Source organism: Mus caroli, unplaced genomic scaffold, assembly GCF_978045245.1.
Source record: "Mus caroli unplaced genomic scaffold, Mus_caroli_1 scaffold_16, whole genome shotgun sequence".
In the NCBI taxonomy this organism is placed as follows: domain Eukaryota; kingdom Metazoa; phylum Chordata; class Mammalia; order Rodentia; family Muridae; genus Mus; species Mus caroli.
In genome coordinates this window covers 85,498,772-85,519,671 of record NW_028227271.1, presented here as the reverse complement: position 1 = coordinate 85,519,671, position 20,900 = coordinate 85,498,772, and the positions used below count along the sequence as shown (strand labels likewise).

The 20,900-nt window shown below is 35.4% G+C and overlaps 1 protein-coding gene across 2 annotated transcripts in view; it reads left to right on the top strand.

Annotated features, from left to right (window-relative positions):
• LOC110310190 (cadherin-10) overlaps nt 1-20,900 on the top strand; it is a 191,020-nt gene that overhangs the window by 71,057 nt on the left and 99,063 nt on the right. For both annotated transcript variants that reach the window (XM_021182917.3, XM_021182916.3), the window contains exon 2: nt 3,013-3,357. In XM_021182917.3, coding sequence (XP_021038576.1) covers nt 3,127-3,357 — 231 coding nt within the window. In that variant the 5' untranslated portion in view covers nt 3,013-3,126. The remainder of the gene's footprint in view (nt 1-3,012; nt 3,358-20,900) is intronic.

The following is a 20,900-nucleotide window of genomic DNA, read 5'->3' as shown; positions in this document are numbered from 1 at the left end:
TAGTTTAGGAAGTACTGGAAACAATGTGAAAGAGATTTTTTTTTTAAATAGCCAATTCTAAATGTTAAAATAATGTTGAAGTATTATTTTCTCAGTTGGTAACATTTTAAATATTTTAATTGACTTTATTCATGATAAAATGGGTTAAAGATTAATTTATATAATGCCCTACAGGACTTCTTTTAAATATTAAAGGCCGGGGCTAAGAAAACCTGTTAGAAGCTATTGTAAGTTCTTTTTCTATAAATAATGATTACTTAGAATAGTGTGATAGGCTGTAAAGATGGCGCAGTCCATAAACTGATTTCTGTTTGAACATAGAAAGGAATTTGGAACTCTAACGTACTTTTAAAAGCCCAGGAGTGGTGCTACAGCCCTGTAATTCTACCATGAGTAAAGGTGGAGAAAGAGAGATCCCAGGGTGCCTTGATCCGTCATCCTAGCTTAATCTACAAGTTCTAGGTTCAATCTCTTTAAAAAAATAAACTCAAGAGCAATCAGGGAAAATACTCAAAGAAAACACCTAGCTTCTGGTAACAATTATTAGTTCTATTCATTACAAGAAAACGATATTGACAAAAGTCTACATATTGGCTCCTAACTTCATAAAATCTGTTAGCAAAAATTAACTTGGGAGAATGTAATGATGAGTGGTGATAGTTTTCAAATAGTTTGGATGTAAACTATCTTCAAATATACTATTAATTATACTATTATTAAAATATACATCTTATTGAGGATTCCTAAATTATTAAATTACTAATTTCTTGAACATACAGTGACAATGAAAATGTGATTAGAATTATTATTTAGAGTTTTGATTAGTTATTAGCAGTGTTTAATATATTATTCACTCACTAATCTCCAAAATGTCAGTTCTCTGTTATTATTGGTCATTTATAGCCGTATAAAGAATGAGCAGTAATATTGAATATAGTTACTGTCAATTTTGTTAATGATGAAAAGTGATGAGTTGAGTATACTGTTACCTTGATAAATAATAATATTTTAGTGGAACACAGCAGAAAGCCTTTACACATAGAAAGAGTGTAGGATTCTGGCCAATTTCTTGTAACATATCCTGATTTATAAAAATATAAACAACATTTTGCTAGATGTTCCTACTCTCTAGAATGCAATCAATATACATGTCTGAATATCTTGGCTCTAGGATGTTAAATCACTTTATGCAGAAGTTCGTTGCTAAACTCCAGCAGAGTATTACGTGGCATGTTATAATAGAGTTCATATCGATCACTTTGTATGACTTCCTGTGCTCACTATCATTTAATATACTCAAGGGAGACACTGGTTCATCATTAATCCTATTTCTAGAGACATTTGCATTAACCTCTCAATCATTTTAATATTAAAGGAAAAGAAAACCAAACAGATTGTTAAGAAATATCTGTGAGTGAAAGCATAAATGTGTATCATGGCGTACTTAAAGTGCTTCTCACAGAAAACACATAGAATCCAATCATGTTGTTCTCCAAATAATTTAGATCAATTATAATATAAAGACATAAAATATGTATCTAGTAGAAAGCTTTAAAAATCAAAGCAAATGTATAAAACAAAAATTCCTCCAAACAATAATAATATAGAAGAAGTTGTTATTGTAATATGTGTTTTCATACATAAATATTTGACATATCCTCATATAACAGGAAATGATACATGTTTGCATTATTATATTTATATATTATTTCTTTTCTAAAAGTGTGTAATAAAACTTTCTAATGTTCAAGGCACTATTCTAGACACTGAATATGAACATCTCATTCCACCAAAAGATATTTATGGTTTAAAAGATCAGTATAATTGATAAGCAAATAGAACTTATATAATATATTGTGGTACATGAAACATTCGAGTGGGTAAGATAGGATTTAAGGAGAGGATTTATGACTAGATCTGCAAATACAGACCCCAAACAGAAGGGAACAAGTCTACCTTCATCAAGGGAATACTAAAAGAACTCTAGCTTTACAGGAGTAATTTTATGGGCTCAAGTAAAGGGCTAAATGGAATATCTGTGTGGAGCAACAGATCATTGTGAAATCCAGCCCTACAAATTTGGGTAGATCATGTTTTCTGCTCATAATGCAATGAGTATTCATGCAGAAGCAAGACACTGCAAAATTGTCATTACAATGGGATGATTTGGTGATGCTATAAAAAAGAGTGTCAGGTAGAAGTTTGGTGGGAAGTGAGTAGGAGATTCCCATCATAGATATTGGATATTATAGGCTTATAATCCAAGGTGAAGGCAGAAGAGTGGTAAGAAGTGCTCAGATCTTGCAAGTGTATTACACATATAGCTGTCACCGCATGTAGGTCCTCCTACTCACGAGTGCTAACATTCTTATGAACCTGTTACCTGTAGTAGTTAGTGCCTTTTCTAGTGAAGAAAAGCCTGGTGATCCATAGAGTAACTCAATAGGAAACAGTAGGCTTCAGGAGAAGGCCTATAGGACAATTGTTATTGTCCAAGTAAGTGGATTTTTTGTTTGTTTGTTTGTTGTTAATTTTTATAATCTCTGACTAAATTAGAACAAGCAATGGTACTATTTAGAAACTTCTTAAACAGTATTTCATTTCAGAAATCCCTCATAATTTCCATAGTACATTAGAATCAAATTTTATTTTCAAAGTTTAATTTTATGCTAAATTTTAGAAGATGTGACATGCCAAATGTTATCTTTCTGCTAAATCTGGGAATTACAAGACTTTAAAGCTGTACCATAAGAGAAAGGGTCATGATGGTTTTTTTTTTTTGCTTTTTTCACAATTTATTTGAGAGCAAGTATTCATCATTGTCTTTTCTTGAACTGTAGATATTCCTCCAGACAAAAATGCTTCGTAAAACTGATCATTATTTTAAGAAAAAGAAAAAGAGTATTTTCCTTTCTGGTTTTACTAATTTATTTTCATTTTAAAATCCAAATTAAAAAGTCATAGTGTTTTCCATTAACTATTGTGTTTCTTTGTTTGTTTGTTTGTTTGAAGCTCTTGGGAATATGTCCATAGCACTGATGAGGTGCTGGAAGCCAGTTGAGATCTGATACCATAAACAGGACTACTTTTTCATCACCTACACTGGAATTTTTCAAGAAGTAAACTATGACAATCTATCAGTTCCTGAGACTGTTTGTTCTTTGGGCATGCCTGCCCCACTTCTGCTGTCCAGAATTAACATTCAGAAGGACTCCTGGGATTCAGCAAATGCCTGCAGAATCCCGTGCCCCAAGGAGTGATGGTAAAATCCTTCACCGTCAAAAACGTGGCTGGATGTGGAATCAGTTTTTCTTGCTGGAAGAATATACTGGATCTGATTATCAATATGTAGGCAAGGTAAGTCTATATTAAAAAGGTAAATAACTATATTCTTGATTTATCTGTCTAAGTAAAGAATATTGAAGCTAGTCAATATCCCAATGAATTTAAGTTTGATTCTCTCAATGTTCTCATAGCCTTTTTATTTATGTAACAAAATTGTACATGGGGAAACTGTGGGATGATCATAACATGTTAAGTATTGGAACACTTTACAAGAATTACTTTTGTCAATCTCACAAATGAAGTTATGGAAAATGAATTTTCATGGAAGCTGTTTGTTAGTGAAGTCCTTTAAATGAGGAGGTATGTTTAAGTTAACATTAGTATTTACTTCAGCAAATACAAATAAAATCGAGTTTCATATTTTACAAGCCATGGAGACTACAAGCAGATTTATTTGCTTGTTTTCCAGAATAGCAGTTACTCAATTATAATCAATTTTCCTTCATCTAGTCTTTAATTGGGATTTAATAAATGTTATTCAATTGAATTATTGTTATAGTATGTGCTTTTTCATGATACTCAAATTGCTTCTCATGCCCCATCAACAGAATATCAATACCTTGAGGTTAAGAACTCTATATCATGTCTTTGTTAGTCTACTGCTTAATAACAATTTTACTAATTTGATGATTGCTAGTTGTATTGAATAACACTTCCTCAGCCATCTGGTGCCACTTGGCTATTTGGCAGAGAAAACTAGTCTAGAATTTAATATTAGTCTGTCCCATTAAAATTAGAATCTTCTTACAATACAAATGACAAAGAACCCAACTATAACAACTACAATATTCCCAATTAGCTATATGAAAACATATAAGATTTCATGCAATGTTACTGTATTTTATAGTGTATACAACAATTCCTATCTTAAAAGTACATGATGACCTACCATTCCAATAGAAGGTTCATTGACGGTTCAACTTTCAAGAGTGTTTAATTCCTCTGCATCTATTTTAGTTTCTGTTTTGCCCTATCTCTTCATATATTGCTGTGAGAAAAACACCAGAACCAAGGCAACTTAGGAAAGAAAGGGTTTATAGGAGGAACAACAATATGAACTAACCAGTACCCTCCCCCCCACCAAGAGCACACATGTGTCTCTGGTTGCATATGTAGCAGAGAATGTCCTAGTTGACCATCAATGGGAGGAGAGGCCCTTGGTCTTGTAAAAATCATATGCCCCAGTACAGGGGAATGCCAGGGCCAGGGGTGGGTTGGGAGCAGGGCAGCGGGAGGGTATAGGGGGCTTTGGCATAGCATTTTAAATGTAAATGAATAAATAAATAAGTAAATAAACAAACAAACAAATAAAATCCAAGATGCTAGAACACAGACACTGCAACAGAAATGGCTGAGAGCTCACATCTTGATACCCCAGAGGAGGCAAAGAGAGACACATCGGGTATAATTATTGTCTGCTGAAATATGAAAGCGAGCAAAGGTGACACATCTCCTCTGAGAAAGTGAAATCCCACAATCCTTCCCAAACAGTTCCATAAACTGAGGACAAAGTATTTAAACTTATGAGACAAGAGAGGCCATTCTCATTCAAACTGCCACATTTCAGGTCTATTATATAAGTTCTATGACTTATTCAATTCATAACCTATAAAATAGATACTTGATGCCTTTTTGTTATTATTCACAGGTTAATACTGCATAAGTAGCTTATATTGTATCAGTTACATCCAAATTACATGTCTTCCTTTAGGTATATACGACAAATGTTAAAATATTTTATCTATCTATCTATCTATCTATCTATCTATCTATCTATCTATCTATCATCTGTTTTAAATATGCATATATACAAATAAATATTATGTACTTCATTGAGTGCAGTTTGGTTGTAATACATATTTTCTTTATAAAATACAGAAACTTATATTTTCTACACATTATCTTAATATTAAATATGAAAATTTACTACACAGTCAATTTTCTTTAGGAAACTTTTCTTTCAGTTTTTACTTCCTGTAAGGCAGACATTGCTAAATATGCTAGTGGTTTCAGTCTCTCTAGGTTGATTTTGCTGTAGATTTAAAATGTATTCTAATTACAGACATTTGGGGAACTAGTGACAGACATCCCACTGTAGGAGGAGTGTCTAGAGGCTGAGAATAGGAAGCAATAAAGCAAATGATTCTGGTGGGATGAATTCGTGAGAATGAAGCACATATATGGAGATTGAGAGGGATATTTTTGTTGTTGTTGTTTTTGTTTTTTTCAGACAGTTACATTTTTCCAAATAAGAACTCTCTTTTCTTTATAATTTTTAAGTTAAGGCTATTTAGGAAAGCATACAGTTAGTAATAGAAATCTCAAAGTAGCATCTTACTTTCAACTATTTCTCTTTTTTGTGAGTAACCACATTTATGAGACTTCATTTTTCTGTCTGTGTAAACAAAGAAAATGTTTATGCCAGTGAACAGATTATAAGTGCACTTTCTGCAAATACTGATACATTATTAGTGTAAAGGGTATTTAAAACCTCTGTAGAAAGGATAAAGATAGGCCAGGGGGTAAACTGTCACTGCCCTGACTCTGAAAGAAGTCAAACAGTGAAGTCAGTGCATTTCTTTCCTCAGTCCCAATAGTCAAGGATTTTCCTCTAAGTCATGCAATTAAGAGAGTGGTTCATAGCTTAAATATACATAGAGCTTTCTGTTTTACCTTTCCCGTGAGTTATTTCTAATGCTGAATTTTTAAGTCACTCCTTATATTCAAGCAATAGCAGTACATGCCAGTTTGTCTAGACAGTATCACATTTTCGTGGAAAATATTTAATAGTTGAACCACTGTAATTTTAATACTTTCTCCCGGATCTTTCAGTATGTCTAAGAGTCAGAAAAAAATGTTTCTCAACTCTATCAAATCATTCGTTGAGTATCTGTTTATATGTGCTTTTTTGATGTCTGTATTTTATTGCCAAAATACTGTCCTTCAACAGGTCATTCCAAAGTACCTCACAATGTAGCCCTTGTCTCAAACACAGGAATTCCTTAATTGCACAACAAAACTTTTCCTGTTAAGACACAACACACATATCTATTCACCCTAGATAGGGATCACATGAGAGACCAGATACCACCAAATTCCATGTTGGAGAACCAATGAATCTTTACTTACAGGTGTATGGGTGAAGGGTTACTTACAGAAGTAGAAATGACTCAAAAACAGATTGTTGTAACCCCCGAAATACTGACACTAGAGAGACTTCAGTGTTGTGTACAGACAGTTTGCCTCTGTGTTCCCCGCCACCATCCTCCGTCCCCCCCCGCCCCCCCCCCCCGCGCGCCGTCCCCCCACCCCCCCCAACCCCCTTGACAGAAGCTCTCAACCTCTCTCTAGCAAGTACAATATGTAGACAGCTGGTTTCTGTGCTGAGTCTTCCTGCAGCAAGCCTGGGGCTCCCTCCCCCTCCCTGGCCTCTCTACTAGCATTAGAATGGCACTACCCATAAAACTCCCCATTAATGAGGATATCCTGAGGAGACAGCTCAAGACATCCTCCCTGCCTTTGTGTCTCCAAAAAAAACCCAGCACTCCTCATGATAAGCAGCAGAACTCTCTTGGTGCCTCTCCTTGAGACCTTAGAGAAATAGCAAGCTCAAGGGACATTAGAGCCTAGCATTTAAATCATGGAGAAAAGATAATCTGAGGTCATAGACAGTTATGACTGGCCATAAAATTAGTCCCTGAACAAACACCCAACAACCCCCTCTGCTTCAGTACCATCCCACCAAATGATTACAGCCCTCTACTCCCCTTTTCTGTGAACATTCAGGGTTCACTAAGCTGTATATAAACCCAGTGTTTTCACTTGTGAGTGTGAGGCAGGTGATCTGAGTTTGAAACTGAAACAATAAAAGACTCTTTTGCTCAGCGGACTTCGAAATTCTTGGGCTCGTCTGGGTTTCCCATGGACTCAGGGCACAACAAGATGTATCACTCAAGTCCAATTCCCAACATTGGTGGCACCACACAAAGTTGGGAACCTGGACACCGCCCAGCCTGCTAACAGCTCTACCAGTTGGAGAATGTCCTTTTCAGGCATCTCAGTTGGTCTAATACTCTTCCTTGGCAAGTTTTGTTCCTTCCAGGCAGCTGGTCTCATCTCAGAGTCTTGGCAGCTTGGCTTATCTGACTGTCATCACCAGCTTTTTTTTTTTTTCTCAGTTCTTGAGTGTTGCCTTTTTTTCTTTTCAGCTACTCTGAGTCTCTCTCAGCGTTCCTTGCTTACTCTATCAAGGAGTGGGAGTCCCATGAATCTGGTCAGTTTCAGGGACTTCCTGAAGTTTATTTGAATTGGTTATCTTCTTACTAATTTAGCTTTCCTTCAGGATGGAATGTTTCAATCTCTGAAAAAAACTGTTGCACATTTCTTGCCTCGTTTTCTAGAATGCTGGGATTCTTGGCTGGTGTTATTACCCTACACAACTTAAACGAACTGCTCTTTCATTTGCTTTGACTTCTAATACACAGTTTCAAGAAGATTACTGATGATATTTATTACACAATCTATTCATTTATGCAATAATTCCTCTCCAATCACATAACAAACCTTAAATAGATTTTAATCAAGTCAGTTCCTGAGAATAATCCCCAACTACAGAATAAATAAAATCATAAGTTAAAAAACCAGTATTAGCACAGACACAACACTAAGTTCTCGGTACAAAGGATATTTGTTTCTCCCAGAAGGACAAAGTGCAGGGAATAAGAGACAAAGACAGGAAATAGAAAAGTAGACAGAAGGGGAAAAGGAACAAGTTGGAGGAGGAAAAATTATTTGTCCCAGAGGCATGAAAGGTAGGTAAATAACAGTTTATAAAAGTAAAAACTAAAACCTTGTGTTAAGATGAGGTGTTTAATTTTAATTGGGCATGTTAATTAGGTGTGCCAAAAGTTGGTGTTTAATTGCTAAACTTCAATACTTTGACAGTTGTTAGTCAGTCTGAGGAAGAGACCACATAGGAGAAAAGAACCTTAGTGGATAGCTTTAAGAATACCATCTAAATACAATCTACTATATTTTTTTTTTCAAGGAAAAGGGAATAAGGTAGGAGAGCAACGCCTGCCAAAGCCATGTTTGCCATATTTCAGCTGGCTAGGGTTCCTTCAATAAGTAGGCATCCACATATATGATCCCAAGTCTGTATTGTCAATTTATGCCAAGAACTAAAATTGTGATTTTCTAGATGTATATAGAAAGCTAGAGCAGCTCTGTGTATCTTCTTGGAGTAACAAAAACATTCACCAGACTCAACTGGGTATGGATTGTGTCCAGGTCATCCTGCCCTTTGTAATATTTGTCTTAATGCTCTTAAATTGTTTATTTTTTTTTCTGGAACTGTCCATTGTTAATGGACCAGCAGTCTTAATTAACCTGCACCTCAAAGATCTCTCAGGCACTGGAACACCAAACAGGCAGCATACACCAGCTGATATGAGACCCCCAACACATATACAGCAGAGGACTGAAGAGTCTGGGTTCAGTCAGAGGTGATGGACCTAACACTCAAGAAACTAGAGGCCCCTGGGAATTTAGAGGCCTGGTGGGGTGGGAGGGGACTGGGGGTGGGGATATCCTCATGGAGTCAGGGAGAAGGTATGAGGTGTGGAACACTTGGAGGATGGACCATGAGGGGAATAATATCTGTGGAAAAAAAAGAAAGAAAAAATAAGTAAAATGGAAAAAAAAACACTAGACAAAATCAAGTTAAAAAAAAAAAAAAAGAAAAAGAAAAGACATTCATCTATTTCCTAAATCCATGTCTTTTTTGTTTCCCTGAAATAATGGTGCCTTTTGAGAGTCACAGAAATAATTGGTTTCTAGTTGTGATAATTCCTTTTGGCTCTGTGGGATGTTGATCCTTGTAGCTTGCTATTGTTTATTTCGTTGCTGTATAGTACATAATCTACAGTGAACATTCATCTTCTACCTGAATAGTCTGTGAAAACCCTGACTCCCAACATTTGTTTTTCTGTTTAGAAATGACTGCATTGCTTGTGTAAATATCTTGTTGAGCATTTGAACCTACAATGTTTTAATTAACAGTGAATGAGGATGGACTGGTCCATGACTGAAGATGTTGGAAGAAGTCAACAATTTTGTCAGTCATCTCTGTACTGCAGACTACTTTCTTAGTTAGCAATGGCCCCAGATGTAAAGGGAGGAGGGCAAAATACTGTGTATCAGTGACTCCACCTAGAAGTTACTTTTTCATCCTCAGGAAATTCTCTGTGACTGGAAGCATTTTGGTAAAACTGTGATTTTCTTTTTCTCAGTATCATTGAACAATGATCCTGCTGAATGATTCTTCAATGCATGGGACAGACATCTTTCAAATCTCTTCGATTCCAGTGTCATTTCTTTGAAGATTGAGAAAGATTTACTAGATCCTAGTTTAACAAACTTGTTTACAAAATCCTAAAAGATCTCAATTTATATTTTTATGACTTTTTACAATTAAGACATTAATTGCCATCATATACTTTCGATTTGCCACTGGTGTTTGTTTCATCCAATTTAGATGTTCTCAAGATCTAGCTTGTTTCATCTTATGTATGCAGTTGGTCTCTCTAAATTTGTATAGTCTACACACCATGGCAAGTGAAACAGATTTTGATTCATTTAATAAATGTCTGGAGCAGCTACTACTTTGACATTAAATGTTCGGTGGTAAAAATATGCATTTCCTGTACACAAATTTCTATCTTCAGGAGATGAAGCAGATGAGTTATTTAAGTATAATAAACTATGAAACTATTTTTGCTTCAGGTACAACATATACCATAAAAGCCAAGTATACAACAATAGGTACCAAATGTCTCTATGTTCATCTTCTTCAGCACTTGAGAAAAAAAAAATAAGAGTAACTCCAATCTGTGAACAAACTCCACTAAATACTAAGACCCCACAAAGACATCCTTTTATGTTGCATCCTCGCCCCTCTCCCTCTCCCTCTCCCTCTTCCTCTCTCTCTCTAATTTAGGATAGTGTTTGGATGGAAATACTTCAGAACAAATGAGCCTGAAGAATTCAAAAGGAATGGCTTCTATGAGATTAAGTTAATCTGAGAGAGATTAACCCCCTCTAAATACAATAAGGACTCATAATACCAGTGCTCTTATTACTTTTGAATGAGTCCTTTGTAAGCTTGATTATGTAGATACAGGCAGCTGGCAACAGCTCTGAAATGAGTGGTTAGAACTAAGATAGTGACAAGAAACAAAATTTTTTCCTAGTAAAAGGATCTGAAAATTGTAGTGTAAAAATCTTTTTTACACAAGCATTTGGAGAGTAGAAAATGCTTAATTACGGAAATGAGACTTTTCCAGAGTTAAAAATTACAGATAGCTTTCATTATGTGTGACTAGAAAGATCTATTCAAAAACCCTCTCTGCTGTATACTAACTATGAATGGTGACCATGGGAATTAGTCACTTCTTAACCTGGAACTGTTAGCCACATAAGAGTTGGAACCAAAAAAGATGGCAAAGGCAGTAGTCAATTTTAGGTTAAAGGAAAAAAAATCCTCAAAATGAAATAAATGAGGACAATTTAATGGGTATCAGAAGAAACTCTTTTGCATTAAGTGATTCCTAATATCACCCAGGTGAAGGGGGTTTTGGATGAAAAGAGATAGCCTTTCCTTGATACATTATCATCACACAAAATATGAACTTACCTAGCATACTCAGTGGTCATTATATTAATAGCCAGGTAGGTGATAATAAAAGCATTTTAAACTGTAGGCATTTAATCTTGTGTGTATGTAATATGCATGTTATAATAATAATTAAAGAAGAGATAGTAAATTTGGTAGAGAAAGGTAGAACATGGGAGGAGCTGAAGAATAAGGAAAAGAATGATATTCATAGGATGATCATATGTGAAGCTCATGGACACATAAAAAAAAAACTAAACAATAACACGCACTCACACACTTGAGTATGTAACAATAATGAATAAGAGGCCATGAATTTGAAACAGAGCAAAGCAGGAGGAAGAAAAGGAATAGGAGAAAGGTTGTAATTATAATCTCAAAAAATGTTTCGAAAAATAAAAACGATATTATAAGAAAACTCTATCTAAAGCCAATAAATTATAAACACAAATAGCATCCAAAATATAATATAATATAATATAATGGAAGTGTGTGCTATGAAAGCTTGGCAATCATTTTCAATTTAATCACACAGTGGCTTGTAGTTCCCAAATTACATACAAAACTAGAATTCTGTTAGGATACTATGTGATTCAGGAATTACATGTGGAAAACATACCTACATCTCAAATATTGCTGTAACATTGTAACAGAGCATTTTGTAGGAAAGATTTTAAGAAGATTCAAGAGACCCAAAATATATTTGAAAAATTATATACATAATTTAAAATTAGAAGATCCCTCAAAAGAATATACATATAAAATTTGCAGCTGGTGAAGCCATGTTAGTTTTGTTTAATTTTAGAGATCTCGTAGTAGCTTAACTATTTCTTTTACGAAAAATTATGACATTCTAGGTCTATTTAATAACTTTTAGCTGTAATAGAATGATAATTTTGAAAATTGTTTTCTTTTAGTTGTAGTTATAGCATATATTGTACATTTCCCCTTGTAATATAATCTAAGAAGACTGTCACTATTTTTTAAGTAAAATACCAGATACAAAGTTTTGATATAAAAAATACCAAAAAAAAGCTCCAAAAATTAAATCATTAGGTAAATAGTGGGTTTATAATAACACTTTAGATGAAATGAACCAATAGTATTATCAGAGCACCCATTTCTACACACATTCCATGTATTATTCTTCATGAGAAAGGACAAGTCTCAGCAAATGTAAAGATGAATACTTACACTCAGCACATATTTAATATAATGCAATAAAGGCAGAAACTAGCACAAGGAAAATTTTTATAAAACCCAGAAATTCATTGAAATTTAACATGGATGGTTAGAAGATAACAAATAAATTTCAAGGAAGTGATAATGTGCATTGAGATTATGAAAATGCAAACACAGCGTAAGGAAGTTCCTAAAGCAATTGTAGGTCCTAAAGCAAATGTATGTCAAAGGGTCAAGTTCATAATATAAACTTGCACGTCAAAAAGAATCACCTCAAAGGATGTGCAAATCAAGAACTAGAAAGAGAAAAATAAACTAAGCCCAGTAGAAGAGGGAAAAACTAAAGATTAGAGATGAAATAAGTCAAACCACAATGAAAAGCAGTGGAATGCACCAATAAAGGCACGGAGCTGCATCTTGGGGACAAAAATATTGAAGATAATTAACACTTTTTACTGAGAACAAAAAAGGAGATGGTATTATGCAAAGACATAAAATGCAAAATTTAAAAAAAAAATAGATGTTACATCAAATGATACAGAAATAGAAAAAGATTAAGATAAGTCCCAGAGTAGATTTAAAACACAGCAAAGGTCATGAGCTAGACGTGCACGCATTCCCAGAGAAGTCTAGCCTGCTACCCTGAATCATGAATAAACCTTATCAAACCAGTAATGTGCACAGAGAATATACTAACAATCCTACATTGCACAGAACTGTATTCATGCTGCACTGAATGTTCTAAAAATGTTTAGAGAAAATCAAATAGTCTTTTCCCAAGTGTTCTATGATATTAAAGTGAAAACTTCTAAAGTCCCTTAAAATTTTAGAATTACAGATACTAAAACAAGCTGCAGACTATTATTTCCATGAATTTACATGAAAAAAAGCATGAATGTAATGCTTGTTAATTGAATCCCAAAATACATTCACTCACGATATAGAAATGAGATTTATACCTGGGGATGTAAGAATAGTTCAATATACGCAAATCAGTAAATGTGATGCGCATATTAATTAAGAAGATAAAGTTCATGTGAGTAAAAATTTAGATGTATTGATACAAACAATATTTTTGTGGATAAAAGACCAATAAAACACTCAAATAAGCAGTGTGTCGCAGTAAACTGAAGAGTATATGAAAATCTCACAGTATCATTCTAAATGGTAAAAAGTTAAAAAATGAATCTCAAGATTACAAACAAGATAAGGAAACCAACTGACAATCCTTTCACATGTTCTGGAAGTTCTGATTATAGCAATTAGGCAGGAAAAGGAGATAGGTAGGTAGGTAGGTAGGTAGGTGGATGGGTTGGTGGGTGGGTGGATGAGATAGGTAGTTAGGTGAGTAGGTAGAGAGATAGATATATAACACATATAATTAATATATAAATAAGAAACAAATAAATGATGACCTCCCTTTGTTGATGATATCTCCTTGCAGGAAGAAAATCTGAACAAGTTTAAGCAGAAGCAACAAACTTCTAAAATTGACCAATTCAGTACATTTGTACCATTCAAAATTCCAGACAGTATCTAGTCATAGACCACAATGTTACATGACTACAATAGCTGTGATGCATCTGAAAATGGAATGGTGTTTGATCTGCAGCACCCATGTCCGTTGGCTCAAAATCACTTGTAAAATCACTCAAAATGACTCGAGCTCTAATATATCAGTTACTCACTTCTGGTTTCTACAGTCACTGAAATTAATGCGTTTATACCACGTCCCACACATGACACACACATATTAAAAGACATTTTTTTCTTAAATTACAGGCAACTAAAATGCATTTCATTCACGAAACACCCTCAGAATAATCTATTTATAGGGAGCTTTGATTACAATAAAGAGGATCTCTAACATAAAATACACAAACCATTGATGAAAGAAAGTGTTGACGACATATAAATGTAGATTTGGAGACCCAAGCCAATATTTGTGAAAACAGAGCACATAACTAGAGTGGGTGTTGATTCAGTCCTAACATATCATCAGACTTTTACATTGGCATGTTCTTAAGGAAGTGAAGGAATGAAGACTTTCAAGATGATGAAATGCTATTTCACATTTTGATATGATAGACAGAAAAGGTAAATGAAGACCAGATGAACTCTCATTAAACATTCAAATCATGTATAATTAGTGCACATGAAGAATCATGAGGGATAAGCAAAATGATTTTTTATTTAAATGATCAACAAGATAAAATAATCTTTAAATATGGCTTTTCTTATGAAAGGAAAATATGATATAAATATTATCGTTGAAATGTTATAAGAGTAAGATTTTTAAAAATATTTTAATTACTCCCAGAACACTTTCTTTAAATTTTATTCTATTGATGTTTTTATTTTCTACTATGAGATTATCTTAAGTATTTTCCTTATAATGAAAAATAATTTCATTTTCAACCATTTCCTTATTGGATCAAATCTAGTACATTGCTGGCATAACAGTAGCTTAAATATCATCTAAGATTTCATATGAAGTGTGGGTACCTTCTTAATAAAAGAGTCCATCTACTTCGATACGTTACACACTTGCTACTTAATTTTATTTTGAATTAAGAAATAAGTAATTTTAGTTCACTTTGTGTAAACAGTCGAAGATTTTCCACTATGATCTTTTCATATCCATAGTTTTTTATTATATAACAAGCCTATATATGTCATTCTAGAGATACACAGACATAAGTTCAAGTTTAATACATTTGTCAACAAAAAGGACAGTGTGTTGTTGTAGCACGGTAAGAAAGGAGTCTCCCTCCCAATGGAGAATAACACTGGAAGCTCAGAGTGATGAAAGTGAGACTATTCATTTTATACTTTGCAAATCCCATCAGGAGCCCAATATAGCAAGGTTCCATTTCAGCTCAGAGAATAGTTTGAATGACCCTCCATGTATGGTCCTTTTCTTTTTTCTCTTTTTCTAATTATCTGGATAATCCAGAGTCTCACAGATAATCTGAATTTCATCCCCTCTGCTGCTTGTATTTGTCTTCCTCCTCCCTTTAATGTATTTATTTACTAACTTTACAAGCTCTTCACAGACCCTCTCCTCCCTCTCTTCTCAGCTCTACCATCACACCTATTCTCCCATTCCCCTGTCCCCTTTTCCTCAGAGAAAGAGAGAACCCCGCCCCCCAATGGGTATAAACCTACCCTGGTGAATAAAGTCACAGCAGGACTAAGAACACCCTTTCCCACTGAGGCCGAGAAGGTAGTCCAGCTAGGGCAAAGGGAAGCAACAGGGTCAGAGACAGCCACCACTCCACATGTTAGGGGACCCTGTGAAGACCAAGCTGCAAAATCTTCTATACATCTGTTTAGGGGACTAGGACCAGCCCCTGTATACACTTTGGTTGGTGGTTCATTCTCTATGATGCCCCGTGAACAATCATGGGTTCTTCTCCACAAATTGCAACATGTTTATTTTAAAACCTGTCTCATGTGTGACCTTGTTATGTCTGCATACTGTTTGAATATTAGTCATTTTTAATTTGTGTGGGTTGAACAATTAGACTACCAGTGTTTGGAGGAGTTACCTAGATTAGTATCTGATAGCAGGGTCCAGTGTTTAGCCCCCTCTGCAGTCTGCTTGCCAAAGGCACTTTTGAAAGTGGACATTTTATTTTATTTTATTTTTCACAGAAACACTACATAACTTGTTTTACTCACAAAGTACAAATGGAAGAATTGTTGTATTTAGATACAGAAGGCTACACTTTGCATGTTTCTTAATAAATACTTTATAGATAATCTTTTCAACAGCTCTACTATGATTTGGCTTATTCCTCCCTTTTGAAGGACAGTAAGTTATTTTTCGATTTAAACCTTCAGAATATAGTCCATTGAGAGATTTTATTTTACACATTGTTATTTTATACTCAGAGAAGATGACTAGAAGTGTTCAGCCTTGCCAGGGCTCTCTTGAGTGAGGCCATGAACAACCATTCAGTGTTATGACTTCTCCATAATGCTATCAAATTGGGGCATTAACATTTGAAAACTGCTTCCCAAGTGCATAAGTTTATGAGAAATACTTGGTTTTCTTTTTCTATAACTAAGCATAAGCAACTAGTTCTGGCTATAAACTGTTTGTGTTTGCAAGTGTGCTTATATCCCTTGCTAATTTATTTTTTTATTGATAGGGATTTTTTTTTCCTTTTGAATTAAAAATTCACCTTGTTAATTTACATTGTTTATTATTTGGTTTTCATTCTCAAATGTATTGCATAATGGAAATTTTCTTTTTTTCTTAATCATGAATTTTAATTACACAAATGGTTACAGGATTCATATTTTTAAAAATCAAGTTATTCTAAATCCCACATCTGATCACTCAGCTTTTTCTATTACAGATGAACAGAATTTGAGTAAGCCAGGTACTTTTTTTTTTTTTGCCTTTTTTTATTAGATATTTTCTTCATTTGCATCTCAAATGCTATCCCCTTTCTTAGTTTCCTCTGCGAATGTCCCCTATAACCTCCCCCCTGCCCTGCTCCTCAACCTACCCACTCCCACTTCCTGGCCCTGGCATTTCCCTGTACTGGGGCATATAATCTATTCAAGACCAAGGGCCTCTCCTTCCATTGATGGCCTACTAGACCATCCTCTGCTACATATGCAACTAGAGACACAAGCTCTGAGGCGGGGCGTAACTGTTTAGTTCATATTGTTCCTCCTATAGGGTTTCAGACCCCTTTATCCCCTTGGGTGCTTTCTCTAGTTCCTTCATTAGGGGCCCTATGTTCCATCCAATAGATGACTGTGAGCATCCACTTCTGTATTTGCCAGGCACTGGCATAGCCTCACAAGAACTAGCTATATCAGGGTCCTGTCAGCAAAATCTTGCCGGCATATGCAATAGTGTTTGGGTTTGGTAGTTGTTTATGGGATAGATCCCCCGGTGGGCAGTGTCTGGATGGTTCTTCCTCTGTCTCAGCTCTGAAGTTTGTCTCTGCAACTCCTTCCAAGGGTATTTTGTTCCCCATTCTAAGAAGAAACAAAGTATCCACACTTTGGTCTTCCTTCTTGAGTTTTATGTGTTTTGCAAATTGTATCTTGGGTATTCTAAGTTTCTGGGCTAATATTCAGTTATTAGTGAGTGCATATCATGTATGTTCTTTTGTGATTGGGTTACCTCACTCAGGATAACAAACATGTGTATCAAAACTTTAATTACCATAAAAGTTTGTGGTTTCATTAAAGAGTGGGGCAGACAGAAAGACCAATAGACAGACTCACTATATAGGCTAATGCATGTGAAGGGGGGCTTGAATTAACTATACCATAGATTCTATATTGAACTCATGGGAATCCTCCTGTATCAATCATCCATAATAGTGAGACTATAGGCAAGGGCCACACACCTGCCTTTATGTTAATGAAGAGACATTTGAAATGGTGTTGTGATCATCCAGTAATCTGTTATACATAAGTTTCCTAAACTCTAATCCTCTTAATGTCCTCTGTCATAACACAGCATTTCCTAGGTTTCACCCACCTTTATTTTCTGGTAACTGTGTATGCTTCTTTAAGATATTCTGTGTAGCAATTCTCAGATAAGATGATTAAATTTTATCTTTTTTTCTCCTGTAATTTTGGTGTAATCATAGTTCAGCTGTTATTTCTCATTTTCTAACATCTCTTTATAGAGCATTTCTTATTTATTGATTGATTGGTTATTTTATTTATTTACATTTAAAATGTTATCCCCCTTCCAGGTTTATTTCTCCACAAACCAGCTATCTCATCCCCCCTCATCCATGCTTCTGTGAGGGTACTCCCTCACGCACCATTCACTCCTGCCTCACTGCCCTAGTATTCCCCTATGATGGGGCATAGAGCATCCACAGGACCAGGGGCTTCCCCTTGCATTGATGCCACATAAGACTACATATGCAGCTGGAGTCATGTTTCCTTCCATGTGTACTCTTTGGTTGGTGGTTTAATCCCTGGGAATTTTGGGGAGTCTGGTTGGTTGTTTGATATTGTTGTTCTTCCTATGGGGTTGCAAACCCCATCAGCTCCTTCAGTCCTTCCCCTAAATCCTCCATTAGAGTGCCTATGCTCAGTTTGATGGTTGGCTGCTACCATCCGCCTCTGTGTTGGTCAGGCTCTGGCAGAGCCTCTCAAGGGACAACTATACCAGGCTCCTGTCAGCAAGCACTTCTTGTCATCAGTGATAGTGTCTGGGTTTGGTGTCTGCAGATGGGATGGATCCCTAGGTGGGGCAGTCTCTGGATGGCCTTTTTTTCAGTCTCTGCTCCTTTCTTTGTCCCTGCCATTTTCTTTAGATAGGAACAATTCTGGGTTAATTTTTTGAGCTGGGTGGGTGGCCCCATCCCTCAGGGGCCATGCATAATCTCTTCATATGGTCTCTACAGGTTCTCTCTCCCCTTTGTAGAGTATTACAGCTAATGCCATCCCTCTTGTGTCCTGGGAGCCTCTTACTTTCCTGAAATCTGGGACTTTCTGGTGGCTACTTATAGTTCCTCATCCCTCACTGCTACACCCCTCCACTCAGTTTTCTTACCCTCTGTCCTTCTCCCCTATCTCCTCTCACACCTTATCCAGCCCCCCTTTCCTTCTCTCTCCTCTCTCCCTTCCAAGTCCCTCCCTCGCTCTACTGCCCATGATTATTTTGTTCCCCCTTCTAAGTAGAACTGAAGCATCCACCCTTTGATCTTCCTTCTTCTTGATCTGTGAAGAATTCTTCATATGGTCTGTGAATTGTATCTTGGGTATTCCGAGCTTCTCAGCTAATATCCACTTACCAGTGAGTACATACCATATGTGTTCTTTTGTGAGGATGAAATGAAGTTATCATGCCATTATCAATGTGAAATTCTTTGCATGAAGAAAAATTATGAACAAGGTTAAAACTGTGAGTGTCTGGTGAGAACTGGAGGGAGGCAAGGCTGTCACTGCAGCCAGATCTAAGTATTGGAAGCGAAGAGTGCAGGTAGCACACATCAAAGATGAAACAGGAGGTGGAGTCCACATCCTATGAGACAGGTCCTATTACCAGTCAATGCCATAGTAAATGCTCCCAGAGATGCCATGTCCTATATCCCAAAATGTGAATATACTGCTTAAATGTCTTAAAGAGATTATGGAGATGTGATTAAATTAAAACTCTTGATGTGAAGTGATTATCCTGGATTACAGAGTAAATTCTGGTATAATTACATGGATCCTTATAGGAAGGACTCTAGGGTGTCAACCTTAGCAAAAGAGAGACACGATTATAGAGCCAGAGGTTGTAGTGATATACTCTGCAATTAGACAAAGCAGCCACAAATCATGGGATGCACACCACAGTAAATTCCAGGGAATGGTTTCATATGACATTTCCTGCCAATGTTTAATTTTGCATATCTAACTTACAGAAATATATTTAATTTGTGTTACTTCGGCTCATTGATTGTAATGAGTTTCTATCATAGCAGGTAATTGATATATAGTTTTTTTCTGTGAATTTTGATTTATTTTTCCTCTTTGTTAAATGGTATAATAGTACAGAATTATAATAGAAGGCTAGACTATATTAATTTTACTTTAAAACTTTCCACTTATGATTTTAAGATAAATATAAGAACAATTTTAGTATATGGACATTTTCATCAGGGATAATTATTATGGACAGTTCCAGGATATCATTGTTATTATGTTCCATTACATTAGACAGCACCTACCCGTAGATATAACCTATGATGTCTGCTGAGAACACAGAAGTTAACTTGTGCTAGTATATCCAAAACATGCGACAAGATAACAATGAATGTAATATGAAAAGAGGGATTGTCTGCTTTCAAGCTCATACACATATTAAAGTGTGTGTGTGTGTGTGTGTGTGTGTGTGTGTGTGTGTGTGTGAGTGTGTGTGTGTGTGTGTGTGTGTGTGTGTGTGTGTGTGTGTGTGAGTGTGTGTGTGTGTGTGTGGCCATGTACTTGTGTATACTTGAGTGTGTGTTCAATGATATTATGAATTGTGTCAGGAAATAGAAATAAGAGTTGGTATCCATTAAGCTAAAGGAAAATCAAAAGTCAGTGATTTTGTTTTTTGTTTGCATGGTGATATTAGTATTAAGCTAGGTATGTAATCTAAAGATAGCCTTGAATTCCAGTCCCTCCTGCCTCTGGAGTACTGGCAATACAGGTCTGTGCTACCACACAATCTCTAGGGTTTTTAGAAGACAAATGTCAATACTTTGTGGTATAGAATTTTGTTAAACACTGATGCTAAGTCAAGTATGACAAATATGGTCTTTGTAGCTCGCATCTATTGAGGTGTTCCTGATTTCTTTCTTGAATTACCTTGAAATTTCATTAAATAATAGTTTTTATTTGATATCTTATTAAAATATGTACACTGAGAATGATATAATCTTTCTTTAAGTTTAAATTCTTTGCTGTTTTAAATTGTGATTTAACAGTCATTAATTTTTTTGCACAAGATATTATCTACCACAATATACTTTTCCAACCATTTTCATTTTATTTAGATACCAGTTTATACTAGTTACAGAGAAATATTTGTGTCTATTAGCATCTCTTTATACTGTTTAATACTGTGTGTGAAAAAGAATTATTGATTTGATCAGTGTTGGTCAGAATTCACAAAGATGCCCCACACAATGTTATGGTGTGAATATGTCATATCTTGACTTAAATCTCTTTTACAGACAGA